The sequence below is a fragment of the Siphateles boraxobius genome, unplaced genomic scaffold (assembly GCF_051911475.1).
Source record: "Siphateles boraxobius isolate OS27281-9 unplaced genomic scaffold, OSU_SipBor_1 26, whole genome shotgun sequence".
Taxonomy (NCBI): Eukaryota; Metazoa; Chordata; class Actinopteri; order Cypriniformes; family Leuciscidae; genus Siphateles; species Siphateles boraxobius.
Window position 1 is genome coordinate 27,030,102 of NW_027508876.1, and position 15,913 is coordinate 27,046,014.

Below are 15,913 nucleotides of genomic sequence, written 5' to 3' on the forward strand. Positions count from 1 at the left end.
GAATGTAAACACCATCATGACACCCGTTTTATATTTTATGCATTTCTTTTTTGAATAGTGATTGTGTATGGAATTGCTTTGATCAGGAGTTTTTCTTATGCTAATGGTAAAATTTTGTTTTCATCAACAACTGGTAGGGCTCACAACTGGAATACATATTATTTTCTTAAGATTGGAAAGACTTCTCTTCAATCAAGTTCTTTAATATTGTCTTGAGTTGTTTTGTGTAATACGGTTCCAACATTTCTTCATGGTTCCTTAGCATTACCAGTGGTCTTCACACATGAGCTACAAAACCTAGAGTGTGATGAAGGGGGCAGTGCTACTCTCTCCTGCGAGCTTTCCAAACCTGGCATCTCTGTGCAGTGGAAAAAAGGAAGCCATGTTATCCAGTCTGGAGGAAAGTACATCATCAGACAGATTGCCTCCAAGGTGGAGCTGAAGATCACTGATCTCAAATGTGAAGATGAAGGAGACTACACATGTGTGTGTGGTGATAAGACAACCACAGCCAAAATTAAGATCAAGGGTATGAATCTTTCTTATTCTTTCTGGTAGTTTTTAACCATTCTTTCCAAGCTGCACTATTCTGACAAAAAAACAGTGTCACACATTTGAAAATTATTGTTTGTTCGGTGTAGGTGAATATTAATGTTGCATTTGTTATGTTACAGTAGGTTTTCACATATCCTACAGTAGATTTGTTTGTTAGTTGTTAGTTGTTCATCGTGTAGCGCAAAATTACGCTCTTGCAGATGACATGCCAAAGCAGAAAACCATTACTGGAGATGTTGTTCATGGGGAACAGAATAATTCTGTAAATTATTAAATATATATTTTAGATCATTTGTTGTATCCTGCTGTGGCTCCACCTGCTGTGCAGTTATGCCATAGTCTGACAGACATCTGTTTTGGTATTGCCTCAATCTTTTCTTCCTTGCGGTCTGTCTGTTTTGCCTAGTTTGTTTTCTCTTCAGTTTAGTGCAGTTCATTTGTGGAACAGAGATATAGATTTAAGGCTTAAGCTCTAGTCTGACTTGAGTCACAATTCTGTCTTTCCTTTGTTTTCTTGATCAGCAGCTTGAATCCTTCTTGTTTGGACATGATAAACTGTCTGGAATCAGTCAGTTTTTGGGGGCTTTCATTTAGTCAACATGCATCAATGCTTTGGTAAAATGAATTGTAATCCAAGACGTCTGCTTGTTCTGTATTTGCCGTTATTGTCTGACATAAGCATTGCGATTTGTGTTGTAAGATCTTTATGGTTTTAGCCAAAGTCTCCAATTTACATGAAAGTATCTTTTGCCACAGCTCTAAAGTTCCTCAGTTCTACCGCTGCCCCTGAAACAAACCTCCATAAACAGAAGAGAGAGAAACAGGCAGAGATCAGTGGTATGAAACTGTTGTGCATTTCTGGTCAGTCGTGCAGCACCTTTATGTGCAAATTAAAATGTGAATCCCAGTTAAAATGTTCTGTGATGCATTCTTGTGATTGGAGCGGCATGTGGCCACGCATTCGCTTTTCCATTATGACCGCATTTTTATTTGAATCTTTTGTTGTGGTGTGTCTTAATTTTTGATGATAATCATCACTTTTCTACATTTAAACTTCTTGCCTGTGCATTATTGCTCCTTTTGGATATTGGTTTCTTTTTTATTTTTACAATTTCCAGAACTATTGCTCCTACATTTTGCTACAGAACAATATTGAGCGAAGTAGCTGCTCCTGTTTTATGTTTTAAATAAGTCACTATTTTTAGATAAGGAAACATGAAGCATGTGTTGCTAAACATGATATTGTTGGCTTTTTTCTCTCTTATATACTTTCACTTGAAAATTAGTAGTCAAATGTGCTTTTTTCTCCTTCAGTTTTTTCTGCACCACTGCTTGTTTCAGTGTCATACTTGGTGAATATTTAGAGTGTTATTCGTTTCCCACATTGTACTTGCTGATGTCAGAGGTGAACAGGGTGAGAGTGGATGACGGTTGTAGGGAAGAGATAACTAGCTTGCATTACATGATATTTATCTTTGTTAGTGTCCTTGGTTTAGTGAAAGTAGCTGGTTTGGGAACAGCAGCACTGATGCTTTATATTACCAAATGTGATGGTTACTTCCACAACATTGAATATCATGGATATTTACATTTATGCATTTGGCTGACGCTTTTATCCAAAGCGACTTACATTGCATTCAAGGGTACACATTTTACATTTTGTCAGTTCTTGCTTTCCCTGGGAATCGAACCCATGACCTTGGTGTTGCTAGTGCCAACGCTCTACTGAGCTACAGGAAAGCCTAGTCAAGTAGTCAAGATATAAAACATAAATTGTGTCCTCTTGCTTTGATTTTTCAGAATTAATTGAAGATTATTTCATTATTTCAAGTCTAGACTGTTGGTGACATTATAACTTAAATGTGTTTGGAGGTGTTGGTCGTTTTTTGTGAACTTGTTTTTAATTGCATCCTCCAACTGCAGCCTGTGGGATTTTTCTGTCTGGAGCCATTCACTCTGCTATTTGTCTAAATATTATTATTTGCCTTTGCAGGCTGTTCTTTTATCATTTTTAATTTAAAACCTTCTTTTTTTGTCTGTTTTGTGTCTCTATATTTAACACAGTGTCATTTTTAGCAGTTCCAAATAATCAAAAAAGTTGTCCAAAGTCTTAAAATGGATCTGCCATACTGTTTATGGATGTAAACTGATTCAGACATTAAGATTCTTGACATGTCAGCAGTCTTGATGTGGATGTTTTATCTATTATTTTTGAAAGATAGTTGACAATGAAGACAAGATGGCATTCTTATTCGACTTATATACATTATTGATTTGATGGTGTGTTCTTCAACTTTCCTGAATTAGGTGTAATATTTAGAAAGCATTTGCCTGTACAGATTTTGTTTTATTATAGAATAGTGTAAAAATTACTTAAATTCAGATAATACTCAATAAGTGCTTACCTCAACAGCTCACCCAGTTCAGTTTACACAAGAACTGTTAAACCAAGCGTGTGATGAAGATTGCAGTGTTACTCTGCACTGTGAACTCTCAAAAACTGGAGTTCCTGTGATTTGGAGGAAAGGAACACAGGTGATCCATTCTGGAGGGAAGTACCTCATCAAACAAGTTGGGGCTACTGTTGAGTTGAAGATCATTGATGTTAAACCTGAAGATGCTGGAAACTATGCTTGTGATTGCGGAGACAGCATCACCACCGCTAACATCAAAGTCAATGGTAGGACTGAGCTTTTATTTGAAACCTCTTCAACAATGAAGAAGCTTCCTGTTTTCTGATGTACATAGCTGTCCTTCAATAATGTCTTAATTTATGGTAGGGTAAAGTACTTTGTATTGGCTTGTCAGGTGTAATAAGTTGTCTGTCTAGTTTATAGTTTTGCCATTTACATAATGGTGGCTGTTTTCATCAAAAATCTTACAAGGTGGTAAAAATATAAGTTAAGCAATTGCATAAGAAAGTTTTGCATCTATCAGTGAAAGGATTTTTTTGATGGAAAGTGTAAATTAATCTAACAAAATCATGTTCCTGGTTCAACTATTTTGCCTGACTTCTTCAGCATTACCAGTGGTCTTCAAAGATGAGCTACAGAATCAAGAGATTCAAGAGAAGGACAGTGTTACTTTGCACTGTAAACTCTCAAAACCTGGAGTTCCTGTGATTTGGAGGAAAGGAACTCAGGTTATCCACTCTGGAGGAAAGTATCTGATCAAACAAGTTGGCTCTACTGTTGAGCTGAAGATCACTGATGTCAAACCTGAAGATTCTGGCGACTATGTTTGTGATTGCGGAGACAGCATGACAACTGCCAACATCAAGGTTAACGGTATGAGAAGGCCATCTGCTTCAAGAATATTTACAACGTTCTAATACATCTTTGAAATGCATGGTCACATTCATTCCTTGGTTATGAAGTGTGAATGATTCCACCATTTATTAAGTTAAGGTCAAAAAAGAAATGGATTTAATTTTAAGCATTGTTTGGATGCTGTTTGTTTGGAATGTTGCTTTTGTGTTGTCATGATCTTCTCTGGAAAATATTTATATTTACATCATCTGTATATCTGGAACTAAATATCTGGCATCTCATACCACTCTTTGAATTATCAGCTCTTCCAACCATCTTCACAAAGGAGATGCAGAACCAGACAGCTATTGAAGGAGAGAGCATCATCTTCCAATGTGAGCTCTCCAAACCTGCAGTGCCTGTGGTTTGGAGGAAAGGAACTCAGGTGATCCACTCTGGAGGAAAGTACCTCATCAAACAAGTTGGCTCTACTGTTGAGCTGAAGATCACTGATGTCAAACCTGAAGATACTGGCGACTATGTTTGTGATTGCGGAGACAGCATTACAACTGCCAATGTCAAGGTTAACGGTAGGAAAAGACCCCACTGCTTAATGAATTTTTCCATCATTCTAATCCTTCTTTGAAATGCATTATCACTTTCACCCTGTGTTCATGAAGTGTGAATGATTCCACAGTTTGTTATGAAGACAAAGCTAAGGAAAGAAGCTTAATTGTAACCTGTACTTAAAGGCCTTTGTGTTGTCATGGTCTTACTTGTCTGGAAAATAACTCTGCATATGGAATTAAATCTCTTGCATCATATGCCACTCTTTGAATTGGCAGCACTTCCAGCCATCTTCACACGAGCACTGAAGAACCAGACAGCTGTTGAGGGAGAGAGCATCCGCTTCCAGTGTGAACTCTCCAAAGCAGACATTCCAGTTGAGTGGCGAAGGGGTGAAATTGGTCTATGCCCCTGTGCTAAATATGAATTCAAGCAAGATGGTCACCATGTACAACTTGTCATACATGACCTTGAACCTGAGGACTCTGGTGACTATATTTGTGATACCGGAGATCGCCAAAGCACTGCATATTTGGAAGTCAAGGGTAGGCTTGGATTGAACCCTCGGTCTAATAAAAGTTATCATAATCCTTTATCATTTGAAGCCATTTCTTCTGATTACCTTGAAACACTTGTTTACTTGCCTTTTGCAGCACTGCCAGTTCTTATCAAATCATCACTGAAAGATTTGGATACTGAGGCTGGGGAAAATGCAGTGTTTCGATGCGAACTTGCGAAACCTGGAGCCAAAGTCATCTGGAGGAAAGACAAGAGTGTAATAGAAGCAAGCCACAAATGGCAGGTGAAGCAAGATGGAGCTGTTGCTGAGCTTATTATTTACAAGCTGCAGGGAGGAGACTCTGGAGAATACTCGTGTGAGACAGAACATGACCGGACATCTGCCCAACTCACTGTGAAGGGTAGGCATCACCTGATAAAAGTCCTCATCTCTCCTAACTTTACCTTATCATTCTATTTTGATGATCACATCTACTCCATACCATCCTCAATACTACACCATCCATCCTCTCTTATGATATGCTTGCCATCGTTCCCAGATCACTTTAAGCACCTACTCTGTGCACGTGGTTTTGCGCTTAAATTTAACCTTTCTCCAATGCACTCCCACTTACTTTTGCTAGTTTATTTACGTACAGGAGTTTTTTGTGATTAACATAACGTTATACACTTTTCCCTTTGCAATTCAACCTTTTTTATATAAAGGATGGCTATTTTTAGCAAAACCTTGTGAATTTTGTTAAAAACCTTAGCTTGTTGTGGTTGTTAAATCGATACTGAGGAAGTTTATTCATCTATTTTTTGGCCTGTTGACTACTCCTGATAGTCTTACATTTAGAATACATTTGTCTTGAAGTTGCTTGTTGCTTTCTTTGCTAAATAAAACCTGAATTTGCTTTCAGAACCTGAAATCACAATCTTAATTGGCTTGAAGAGCTGCATTGTCAATGAAGGCGAGGACGTTCATTTCGAATGCCTTGTCTCTCATGATAATGCACTCATTGTTCAGTGGACACTGCAAGATGTCCCACTACAGAACAATGAGATGAATGAAATCCGAATGGAAGGCAAAAGGCACACACTCACACTAAAAAGTGTCACTCAGAAAGACTCTGGCACGGTGTCCTTCCATGTGGGTGCCCACACTTCTTTTGCTTGTCTTACAGTCAGAGGTAAAACTGAAGAACTTTTTGGATGAATTTATTTTCACTCCTTGAATGATCACAGTGGGTTTCCAACACATGCACTGTTGCATACGTGTTTAGTGTGTCTGATCATCTTATATCCATATATATATATATATATTCAATACATTCCACATATGTAATATATCTTGCATTTATCTTTGCTTGATGCATGCTTTAATGCAACATATTGCTAAAAGAATTTAAAAATAAATTGTGACCAGCAACTTTTTATGCATGTACATTTTCTGTTTTGTCTTCAATTTTCAAATATGTCTTATCTTGACCATTGCTTGTTAGTATTGGTTTGAGTTTTGGATATTGCATTAATTAGAAGGTTGACTATTCAATCGTTAATGATTAATTTGATCTATTACAGAAATGCTGCAAAAAGTATTCCAAAGTTAGGCTTACTTTTGTCCCTGGCTGAGAAATTGCACAGGAAATTTGTTAACACCTCATAATCTTCAGGTTTAGGGTGTTGCACATGTCTTAGAATGTGTTCTATGTATCACTGTTTCCCGCCAGAAATCCCCGTGCTATCATTTTCGAAGGAGTTGACAAGCCAGGAAGTCACAGAGGGAGGCAGTGCCTCATTATGCTGTGAAACTTCAATCCCTGGTGCCAATGTGACCTGGAAGAAGGGCACTCAGTTCCTATCTGATGGAAAGAAATATTCCATAAAGAGGGATGGCACAATCCAAACCTTGGAGATCTTTAATCTATCAGTGGAAGATGGTGGCGAGTACATATGCGAAGCAGGAGACAAACGAAGCAAAGCCACATTAACTGTCAAAGGTAACTATCTTAATTCTTCCTTAGGGATGGTCTCCATTTTGCATTGTTCCTCTGCGGAAGCAAAAGTACATATTATTATTGGCACCTCAAATTATAATTACATTAAGTAGCTTTTATGTTTTACATTGTCATTAAGTTTGGCATGATCCAAGTAGTCAGTGTGTAATGCAGTATGTAAAGTAAAACATCAATGAACTAATGAGCATGATGCTAAGTTTATAATAATAAACTACACTGTTTGTAGGATTAATAAATACTCTCACATTCTCATTCACTTCTTGTAGATTTATTTATTTATTTATACGTTTATTTGTATAGGGACAGTAGAAAAAAAACATGATCCCAGTCAAAACTGGAAAATATGTAAAAGATAAAAAAGTACTAAAAGATAAATAATAAAAGATATACCCCCGGTTTCACAAACAAGGCTTAAGCCAAATCCTAGACTACAATATATATCTGAGCTGTTTTAACTGAACGCAACTTGCACTGGCATATCTAAAAAATATCCATTGTTTTGTCTCAAGATGCACACTAGTAATGTTTTTTTCTAAGGCACGTTTATTAAAGCTACTTCAATGTCCTAAATGATCTAAAGCCTGGTTCAGGCTTAATCTGAGCCCTATCTGTGAAACCAGGCCATAAGTACAAGTCAGTGGTGGAAAATTTACCTCATTTGACTTTTTGGAAGATCCTCAATAGTCCCTTTCATCACGTTCCTTCCCAGAATGTGTAATAATCACACGAGAATTAAAGGATGTGACTGTGATAACGGGCGAGGATGCTAACTTCAAGTGTGAGGTGTCCCAAACAGGGGTTACGAATGTTGAGTGGTGGCTCGGCTCCAACCACCTTCAAAACAATGACTTAAATCAAATCAGCACCCAAGGACGGGAACACAGCCTAGTGCTGAAAATGGTCACACCCGATGATTCAGGTGATGTAGCCTTTGTGGTTGGCCCTGAGAAGAGTGTTGCCTTCTTGATGGTGCAGGAGAAACCCAAAGGTAAAAGACCCTTATGGCTAACACTGTTCTTTGATGGTAAGCAATCATCTGTCTGTCATTAGGTAGTAGTTGCATTCATTGTGCGCAATCATAACAAAAGGCTTCTAGCTGCTTTTCCATCTGCTTTGGCCATTCTACATCTACACACCAAAAATGTGTAGTTTTCACCTATTTTTGGTTCATTATTCCTTTTTAATATTTAAACATCTACGCTGTCTTTTCTCTAGTTCCTATCCATAATTATTAAAGCATGAGTTTCTCACTCAGTAAAGATTTTTTAGTGTATCACAGTATCTGTTCAATGGCTTCAAGTGTCTAAGTTTCAGAGTCTTCAGGTAGACAATATGATGTGACAGCACTTGGGTTTGGGTTTCTCCTGTCCATAGTCGTATTCTTAGAGAAGCCTCTGGACTTGACTGCCAAAGAGGGTCAAACAGTCACACTGTCCTGCATGACTTCCGACCCTGAGGCCTCTGTCACCTGGTACAAAGATCAGGAGATGATAAAGGCAGGGGGCAGGTATCTGCTCTACAAGGCTAGAGCCGTCCATCAGCTCTGCATCCTCAGGGTGGAGGAAGGGGATGCAGGGGTGTATACAGGCAAAACCAAAGATGCAGAAAGCTGCGCCACCCTTACTGTAAAAGGTAAACGGGTTTGTAGGCCTGTGACTTTATTTATTTTTTTATCAACATGCCTGTTGACTATGAAAGTGAACACAAACAGATTCCAAAAAGAACCAACTTATGTTCTAGTTTCCTTTCTCTTTGTAACTGGGTCTCTTGTGGAGCAAAGAAGATTTTGATACCTTCACAGATCAAATCTGACATTTACATTCTTTCAACTTCTTTTCTCATCCATCATCAGGTCAACCTGCATACTTCCAGAAGGAGTTAGAGAACCAGAATGCAATAGAGGGAGATAGTATCACATTGCGCTGTGAACTTTCTAAACTAGTTAAAAGTGTAGAGTGGAGAAAGGGTGGAGTGGTGATCCAACCTAGTAAGAAATTTGAGATGAAACAGGAAGGATGTGTGCTGGAGCTCCATGTCCATGATCTGGAACCAGAGGACAATGGCTACTACACTTGTGATGCTGGAGACCAGTTGACCACAGCATCAGTCACAGTGCAAGGTATCAAATAACACTCTTAAGTCAATTACATGATGCATTTTAGTTTTAGTAAATTTATAGACAGAGCTGCCAACTTTTGAGTTTTGCTTGGCTTGACGGGGGGGTTGAAGGGGGTGGCGGGGGATTGAAGGGGGTAGCGAGTAAGATTTCTTGACGGGGGGGGGGGGGGGTTACTGTATTACGTGCGGTTTGGACTGACGCACTTCAGAGATCTGTCACATTTAAAAGCGCTAAAACGTAGTGTGTGAATCACGTAAAAATATTGACAGAATCTGCCAGCTGATGTTACATATCAAAAGTAACCTCTGTCTTGTCTGTCGGTGTCAGTGTCCTCTGTGTCTGCGATTTTTCTCTGCGTAAGAAAATGGATGTGTGGCGTGAGAGCGTGTGAAAAGGGTCAAGTGCGTGAGAGTTGGCAGCCCTGTTATAGCTGAAACAGACAGAATTATCTCATACATGTTGGAGGTTATTTAAAATCTGTAGCTTTTTTAATATTCCCTTATGTCTTTATAAATTGTGCATTATTTATGAAGTATACTCAATGTATGCGTATTTTTAGACACTGGTGATCTAAGGGTTTCTGTGTCTGGTCTCTGCAGAGGTTGAGGTCCTCATAGTGTCGGGTATAAAGAATACAGATGTGTTTGTGGGCGAACAGGCAATTTTCTCCTCCCAACTCTCTCGCCGTGCCAAAGGCAGAGTTCAGTGGTGGCTAGATGGCACTCGTTTGGAGAACAGTACCTTCAGTGAAATAAGTGTGGGTGAAGACCATGTACACACTCTCACCCTAAGGAACCTTTCTCCCAATGATTCGGGTACAGTCCTGTTCAAAACTGGTGGCCTGTCATCCTCCGCCAAACTTTTAGTGAAAGGTACCAAATGGGGTGAAGGGGCCTAGTAGCACTTGGCAGAGTGATTTAAAGGCTTACAATTAAATGAAAAGCACTGGACTTATATTGTGTCCATGAATTTCCTAAATCTATAAGTCATTCTTTGAAGCATTTGGGTTGCCTTTTTTTTTGTGGTTTTTACATTTCTTGATGTCGGACCATAAATCTAGAATTTTGTCACAATCTGTCCTTTAAGTCGTGGATTACTATTGTGTTCTTTGATATATGCTGTAGACTAATACTACTGAAAATAACTTAATAATAATACTACTAATAATACTACTCTTAATCCAAAGTATTTTTGCTCAGACTACACTGGAGAATCATTCGGTTCAGTGACATGCTCAATAATGCAATCCTGATAGAACAAGATTTTTATTTTACTTTAATCTCTTTTTGGGTTACCCATGCCTAGAATGGAATATTTTTGTTAGCTGCCGAGACACTTTACTATTAGGTAAAAGTATACAGTTAGGTTGAAAACAAAAATATGTATTTTTAATGGAAATTCATGGATGCACGTAGTTAATGTGCCATGTATTTCTAACCTTAAACAGTAGATTTGTCTGCAATATCTTGGCTTGCTAATTACTTACTAAATCGGCATACTAATTAAATTAGTACAATGATTTTGGATTTGGATTTGGATTTGGATATGGACCAGGGCTCAATGCTAAGGATTATTTCTTCTGGCCGGGTCAGGCCAGTGGTTCAGATTTTTACTTGTCCAGCCATAATTGTCACTGGTCCTGCCACAAAAAGTTGTTGTTTTCATATATATATATATATATATATATATATATATATATATATATATATTTTATTGTTGGTCTGAATCAGCTATGAGTGCTTGAATATGTATTGCCTACTCTCAGTATGTGTGGTTTGATGAGAAGCATTTCACTGGTGTAGCATATAAGCCTGCATTGACTGCAGACTAGCAAAAATGCTGCATTCATTTTTATCACAGTATTTTTATATATGTAATTAATTCTACTAAATGAATGTTTAAACTTTAAAAGAAAAATGGTCTTGACTCTCAATAAGACCACTGTACTCATCAATCTTAACTACGCTTCTATTTTTGTGCTACGTGTACTTTTTTTTAGAATTTTGCCTTAGTTTAGGCATCTGTTGGTTGTAATTGACCAGGTCCTTGGTCAGTTTGGAGTAGAGAAGCAAAAGATGATACACTTACCATACTTAGTATCTGGCTTAGTAATAAAATGTGAAAAAAGAAAAAGCTACAGCAGTGACTTAGATGATAAAGTTGCAACGGTTGCTGAGACTTGTATTTCAGTTGCAAATTAGATTAAATACCACCCAATACCTCAAAGAGGATTGAGGTGAAGAACTCTACTCCAAAGTGCACTGGGGTTTTGAGAAAATTACTTATCCCCACCACCGACCCTCTATAGATCCCAATGTGGAGGTGGTCAGTGCAATGGAGGACCAACATGTAGCAGAGAACCAGCCTGCAGAGTTCATCTGTCAGTATTCCCGGCCAGTCAAGGCCATATGGAAGCGAAACGGCATACCTGTGCAAGCAGACGGTCGCAGGGTAATAGTGGAACAGGACTGGACTGTTGCAAGGTTGTACATTAGCTGTGTGGAGCCCCAGGATGGGGGGATGTACTCCTGTGAGGCAGAAGGAACCTCTGTTGTGGCACATCTCAGGGTGCAAGGTGAGCCCACCTGTAGACGAGGAGAATCTGTGTGTCATTCATAACTCAAAAGTTTATAGTATAAGGGCTTACTAAAAAGGGTTTTACAGGGACAAGTCTTAAGCAATTTGATGTTGATGGTTTCACATGACCACAATACCAAAATGTCAGTAGTCAAAACCAATGAAATATTCTCCATACCAATTTCAAAATCTAATACAACACACGCCTTTAGTTAATTACTAAATAAAAACTTTTTTAAAAATCCATCTTTCAGGTTTTTTCTTCAGGAATGTCTTTTGTATTTAAGTACGGTTGACATATGACACAAGGTCATTTTTAGGCTAATATTCAAAGGCACCCACAAAGAAACCTTTTTTTTTCTTTTTTACTCAATTCAAAAATTGCTGTTTTTGGTCTGGCTGGCTATGCAGTTACCATCATGAGCTTTTATTGCTGCTACCTTTGCTTCTTATGCTACTCAATACTGAATGTTGTATGCTAGTGAAATGTTGGATTAATTGTTAATCGAGTGTGGTTGTGCTGAATTCAGTTATTGTTTTAGGCTCAGAAGTTATTGTTTTAATTCTTCTCAGGTCAATCAGTTAAATATTACGCCAAATTGTTTTGGTAGGTAGAAAACCAGTATTTTTTCAGGTATTGTGTTTCTTTTGCAGCTAAACCCATTGACATTCTCCAAGAGCTGAGTAACATGGAAACCATTAATGGTGGGGAAGCACTTTTTGAATGCGCCTTGTCACGTCCTGAAACCAAAGACTGCCGGTGGTTAATCGATGGCAAGCCTGTAAAGGAGTTGGCAAACGTAGAGATTGTTTCCTTTGAGAGTGGCCGACGCCATCTTCTGCTCTTAAAGGACTTGCATCCTTGTGAAAACACAAGGGTTACATTCCAAGCTGGCACTTCATCAACCACTGCCCTTCTGTCTGTCAAAGGTATGGCATTTCTCTTTTATTAGCAAAACATTATATAAATGTTTTACAACATGTTTTATCAAATAAGAATGAGCCTTATGGGCCATGACTGTATTTTAAATAAAAATGCACCTTATTTTCTATTTTAAATGTTATAGCTTTGTTTACTATGTTTTAGTTTCATGGTCTTGTTTCATCATATGTTAAATAAGATGCTAAATGTATAAATGTAAATGCATGTTATAAATGTGTTCTGTACAGCTTGGCAACTGGAGGTGGTCAAGCCTTTGGAAGATAAGACTGCCATTGCAGGAGAACAAGTTGAGTTCACGTGTGCTTTAAATGAAGCTGTGCCTGAAAGTGAAGTGACTTGGTATGCAAATGGCGTTGAGCTTCAACATAATGACCAATGGGCCATGAGAGCCAGTGGCTCTTCCTACAGCCTTATTTTGAAGAAAGCCCAGGCTCGACCCACACAGGAAATCACATTTGCAGCTAGGGATGCATTATCCATGGCTAAACTCACCACAATTGGTAAGCGTCATTTTGTGCATCATTCATTACAATTTTCTACCATTACTTGCTGACTAACCTTTTTTAATTTTGTCTGGCTATTTGTAGCTGTGCCTGATCCCCCTGAAGATCCAGAGCTGGTCAGTAAAGGCCCAACGTTTGTTACCTTGTCTTGGTTCACCCCTCTCAATGATGGAGGAAGCCCAATCATTGGTTACCGTGTGGAAATGCGTCTAGTGGACAGTGTCCTCTGGCTGCCCTGCCACACAGAACCAGTGTGCAATACTGAATTTCTGGTTGAAAACCTCATACCGGGGGCAGGTTACAGATTCAGAGTGGCAGCTGTTAACCGTGCTGGCATTGGAGAGCCTGTCCAGTTGCCTCAAACCGTGACACTTGGTAAGTGGATACTCACTGATTTGACCAATTTATCGAAAGCAACCTAATAGAGTTCATTGTGAGTATATTGTATGTTAATCTAACCCAACTCTCTATGAGTCTGTGTAGAAGGCTTGCTATTAGCAGTCTGCCCTAGATCAGGGTTCCTCACCCCTGGTCCTGGAGAGCTACTTTCTCAAGCCCCTTTCACACAGAGATTCCAGAAAATACACGGATAAAGTGACCTGGGATTTGACCCGGGTTTGTTTGACTTTGGTTCATTCACACTGCCAGTGATTTTCCGGAATCAGAGAGTGCGTTCACACACAACCCGTAAAAATCCCGTAAAGACACGTGACATCGATGTGACATGTAATGTCTCAGCAGCGTCTATAGTTTGCTTATAAGCTGCGATTTCTCTCCACGCTGATTCAATCATAAACTAGTGCATTACGTACCGTTTCACGCTGGCGAACGATCCCGGCTTCAGAGCCATCATTACGACACGGCATTGATTACGGCTTTCGTTCACACAGCGCGCGTTCCGGGACTGAACACGGCAATTTTACTAGGTCCCCATCCAGGCATCGATCCCGTCATCAATCCCTGGTCATGTTTGCATTCACACAGAAGGTGTTCTGGCAATTTCCCGGCATTTTCCCGGGATCAACGCGCTGTGTGAAAGGGGCTTTACAGAGTTTAGTTCCAACCGTGCTCCAACAGACCTGGTTAGAACTTTAAAAGTAAATCCAAACACCTTGATTAGTTGATTCAACTATTAAATATAGTTGAAACTAAACTCTGCTGGAAAGTGACTCTAGGACCAAGAGTGAAGACCTCTGCACTAGATGCTACAGTAGTGCACTGTAAAACTTAACAGTCAAATTTATTAAATGAAATTATCTAATTTCACTCAAATATTACTGAAAGTTCATTGCACTCAACAGAAAAAAAGTTATTCAAACTCAAAACTGATTATATTAAAGGAGTTATATTATGCACTTTTAAGAAGTCTTGATTTTGTTTTTGGGGTAGGCTAGCTATCATAGCAACTACATGAAATTTATAATTGGAACTGTTAATAGAAAACACAACAACAAATAATAAGACATACTTACAAGTTTTGATCCATAAACAACTTTGGCCCATTATGGCTTCATAAGAACCTGAAAAAAAGTGTTGTAGCCCAAACAAGCCGTTCGTTCGTTGTAGTTCTTGAAAAGTGGATTCTGGTAAATAAAATATCTCCCTTTGAAGTGGACTTTGAGCTTTGTAACCTTGCAGATCTTTTTTATGCTAAACAGCAACATTACACACTAACTAAAGTGAAATAACATAATAGGACCCCTTTATGCAAGACCCCAAACTGAATCAGTTACAGCAGATTTCTAGTTCCCAGTGTGCTCGGCTTCAGACTCAATTTATTAAAATTAATAAAAATGAAATGTTATTTAGTGCGTTTTTGCAAAATATTAATTTAGGGGGAGACCTGTCATTGTCTGATGTTGTTATGGTATTTAAAGGGATTTCTGTTATGCCTGCGTTTTGGGAGGGTTTCCATTGTGCTGAAGAGCCTGTGGTTAAGCTGAGGATTGGCCAAAGTATGTAAAGATGTCAAAATCTTTACACTGCTTTGTTTAAAAGAAGTAATTGCACTTGCTGATGCACTGATATTATCTTACTGTACTAGCACATGTTATAGCTAGCTGGTAAATATAAGAGGGTAAAGTTAATGTTTTTAGGTTTCAGCAACATAAAATATTTGAGTGGAATTTAGGAATATATACTTTTAGTGAATTAAAATGAAATAAGCTCACTTAAATTAACTGATGCAATCAAATGGTTTTACAGTGTAGTAGAACACTAAAAACTACTCCAAACAAGTGTATTTTCTATTTTTTGTAAATAATAATCTTAGTTTTTGTTGAGTTTTTGCTGCATTTCTTCAACTGTTCTTTGAATGGACCTTTGGTCTTCAGATGCACCAGTGACCATAACCAAAATGTTAACCAGCTCTAAGCTCCAAAAAGGAAAGATGGTTCGTTTGGAGTGTGAACTTTCTGCAGAAAGTAAATCAGTGACATGGCACAAGGACAACAGAGAGATAGAGGTTGGGGCCAAGTACCAAGTGGTAGAAGAGGGCAAGAGCCAAGTTTTGCTCATTAAGGATTTCCAGTCTACAGACCAGGGTGTCTATTGTTGTGTTACTCCAAATGAGGCAAAGACTTCAGTCAACCTCAACCTCGAAGGTACTTTACTTTGCTTAACCTCGCATCTAACTTGCTCTCACTGTTTTTTGTTGTTGGTGGGGTTTTTTTCTACCTTATATATGGAAATAATTTCTTGTGTATGTCTTTGTCACAACATTTGGAACTTTGCGAGTTAATGATTTTCTTCATTACAAGATTACAGTGTTCAAATAACTTTTTTCCTCTTCCCGAAGTCTCTTTGGATGGGTTGTTTGTTTTTCATTTTAAATGTAATGTTTTAAGCTCTTACTTTTTGTTTACTTCTCTTTATTGTTTCAG

The 15,913-nt window shown here is 38.5% G+C and overlaps 1 protein-coding gene across 33 annotated transcripts in view; it reads left to right on the forward strand.

Moving 5' to 3' along the window:
- Positions 1-15,913, forward strand: part of obscnb (obscurin, cytoskeletal calmodulin and titin-interacting RhoGEF b) — a 56,218-nt gene that overhangs the window by 23,325 nt on the left and 16,980 nt on the right. For 5 of the 33 annotated variants that reach the window (XM_077245248.1, XM_077245249.1, XM_077245254.1 and 2 more), the window contains 17 exons: positions 263-529; positions 2,969-3,235; positions 3,576-3,842; positions 4,127-4,393; positions 4,649-4,915; positions 5,024-5,290; positions 5,792-6,061; positions 6,602-6,871; positions 7,599-7,877; positions 8,264-8,521; positions 8,742-9,008; positions 9,608-9,880; positions 11,317-11,583; positions 12,240-12,515; positions 12,756-13,028; positions 13,116-13,406; positions 15,365-15,634. In XM_077245248.1, coding sequence (XP_077101363.1) covers positions 263-529; positions 2,969-3,235; positions 3,576-3,842; positions 4,127-4,393; positions 4,649-4,915; positions 5,024-5,290; positions 5,792-6,061; positions 6,602-6,871; positions 7,599-7,877; positions 8,264-8,521; positions 8,742-9,008; positions 9,608-9,880; positions 11,317-11,583; positions 12,240-12,515; positions 12,756-13,028; positions 13,116-13,406; positions 15,365-15,634 — 4,596 coding nt within the window. The remainder of the gene's footprint in view (positions 1-262; positions 530-2,968; positions 3,236-3,575; positions 3,843-4,126; positions 4,394-4,648; positions 4,916-5,023; positions 5,291-5,791; positions 6,062-6,601; positions 6,872-7,598; positions 7,878-8,263; positions 8,522-8,741; positions 9,009-9,607; positions 9,881-11,316; positions 11,584-12,239; positions 12,516-12,755; positions 13,029-13,115; positions 13,407-15,364; positions 15,635-15,913) is intronic. The other 28 variants (XM_077245256.1, XM_077245260.1, XM_077245250.1 and 25 more) reach the window with 27 other exon arrangements.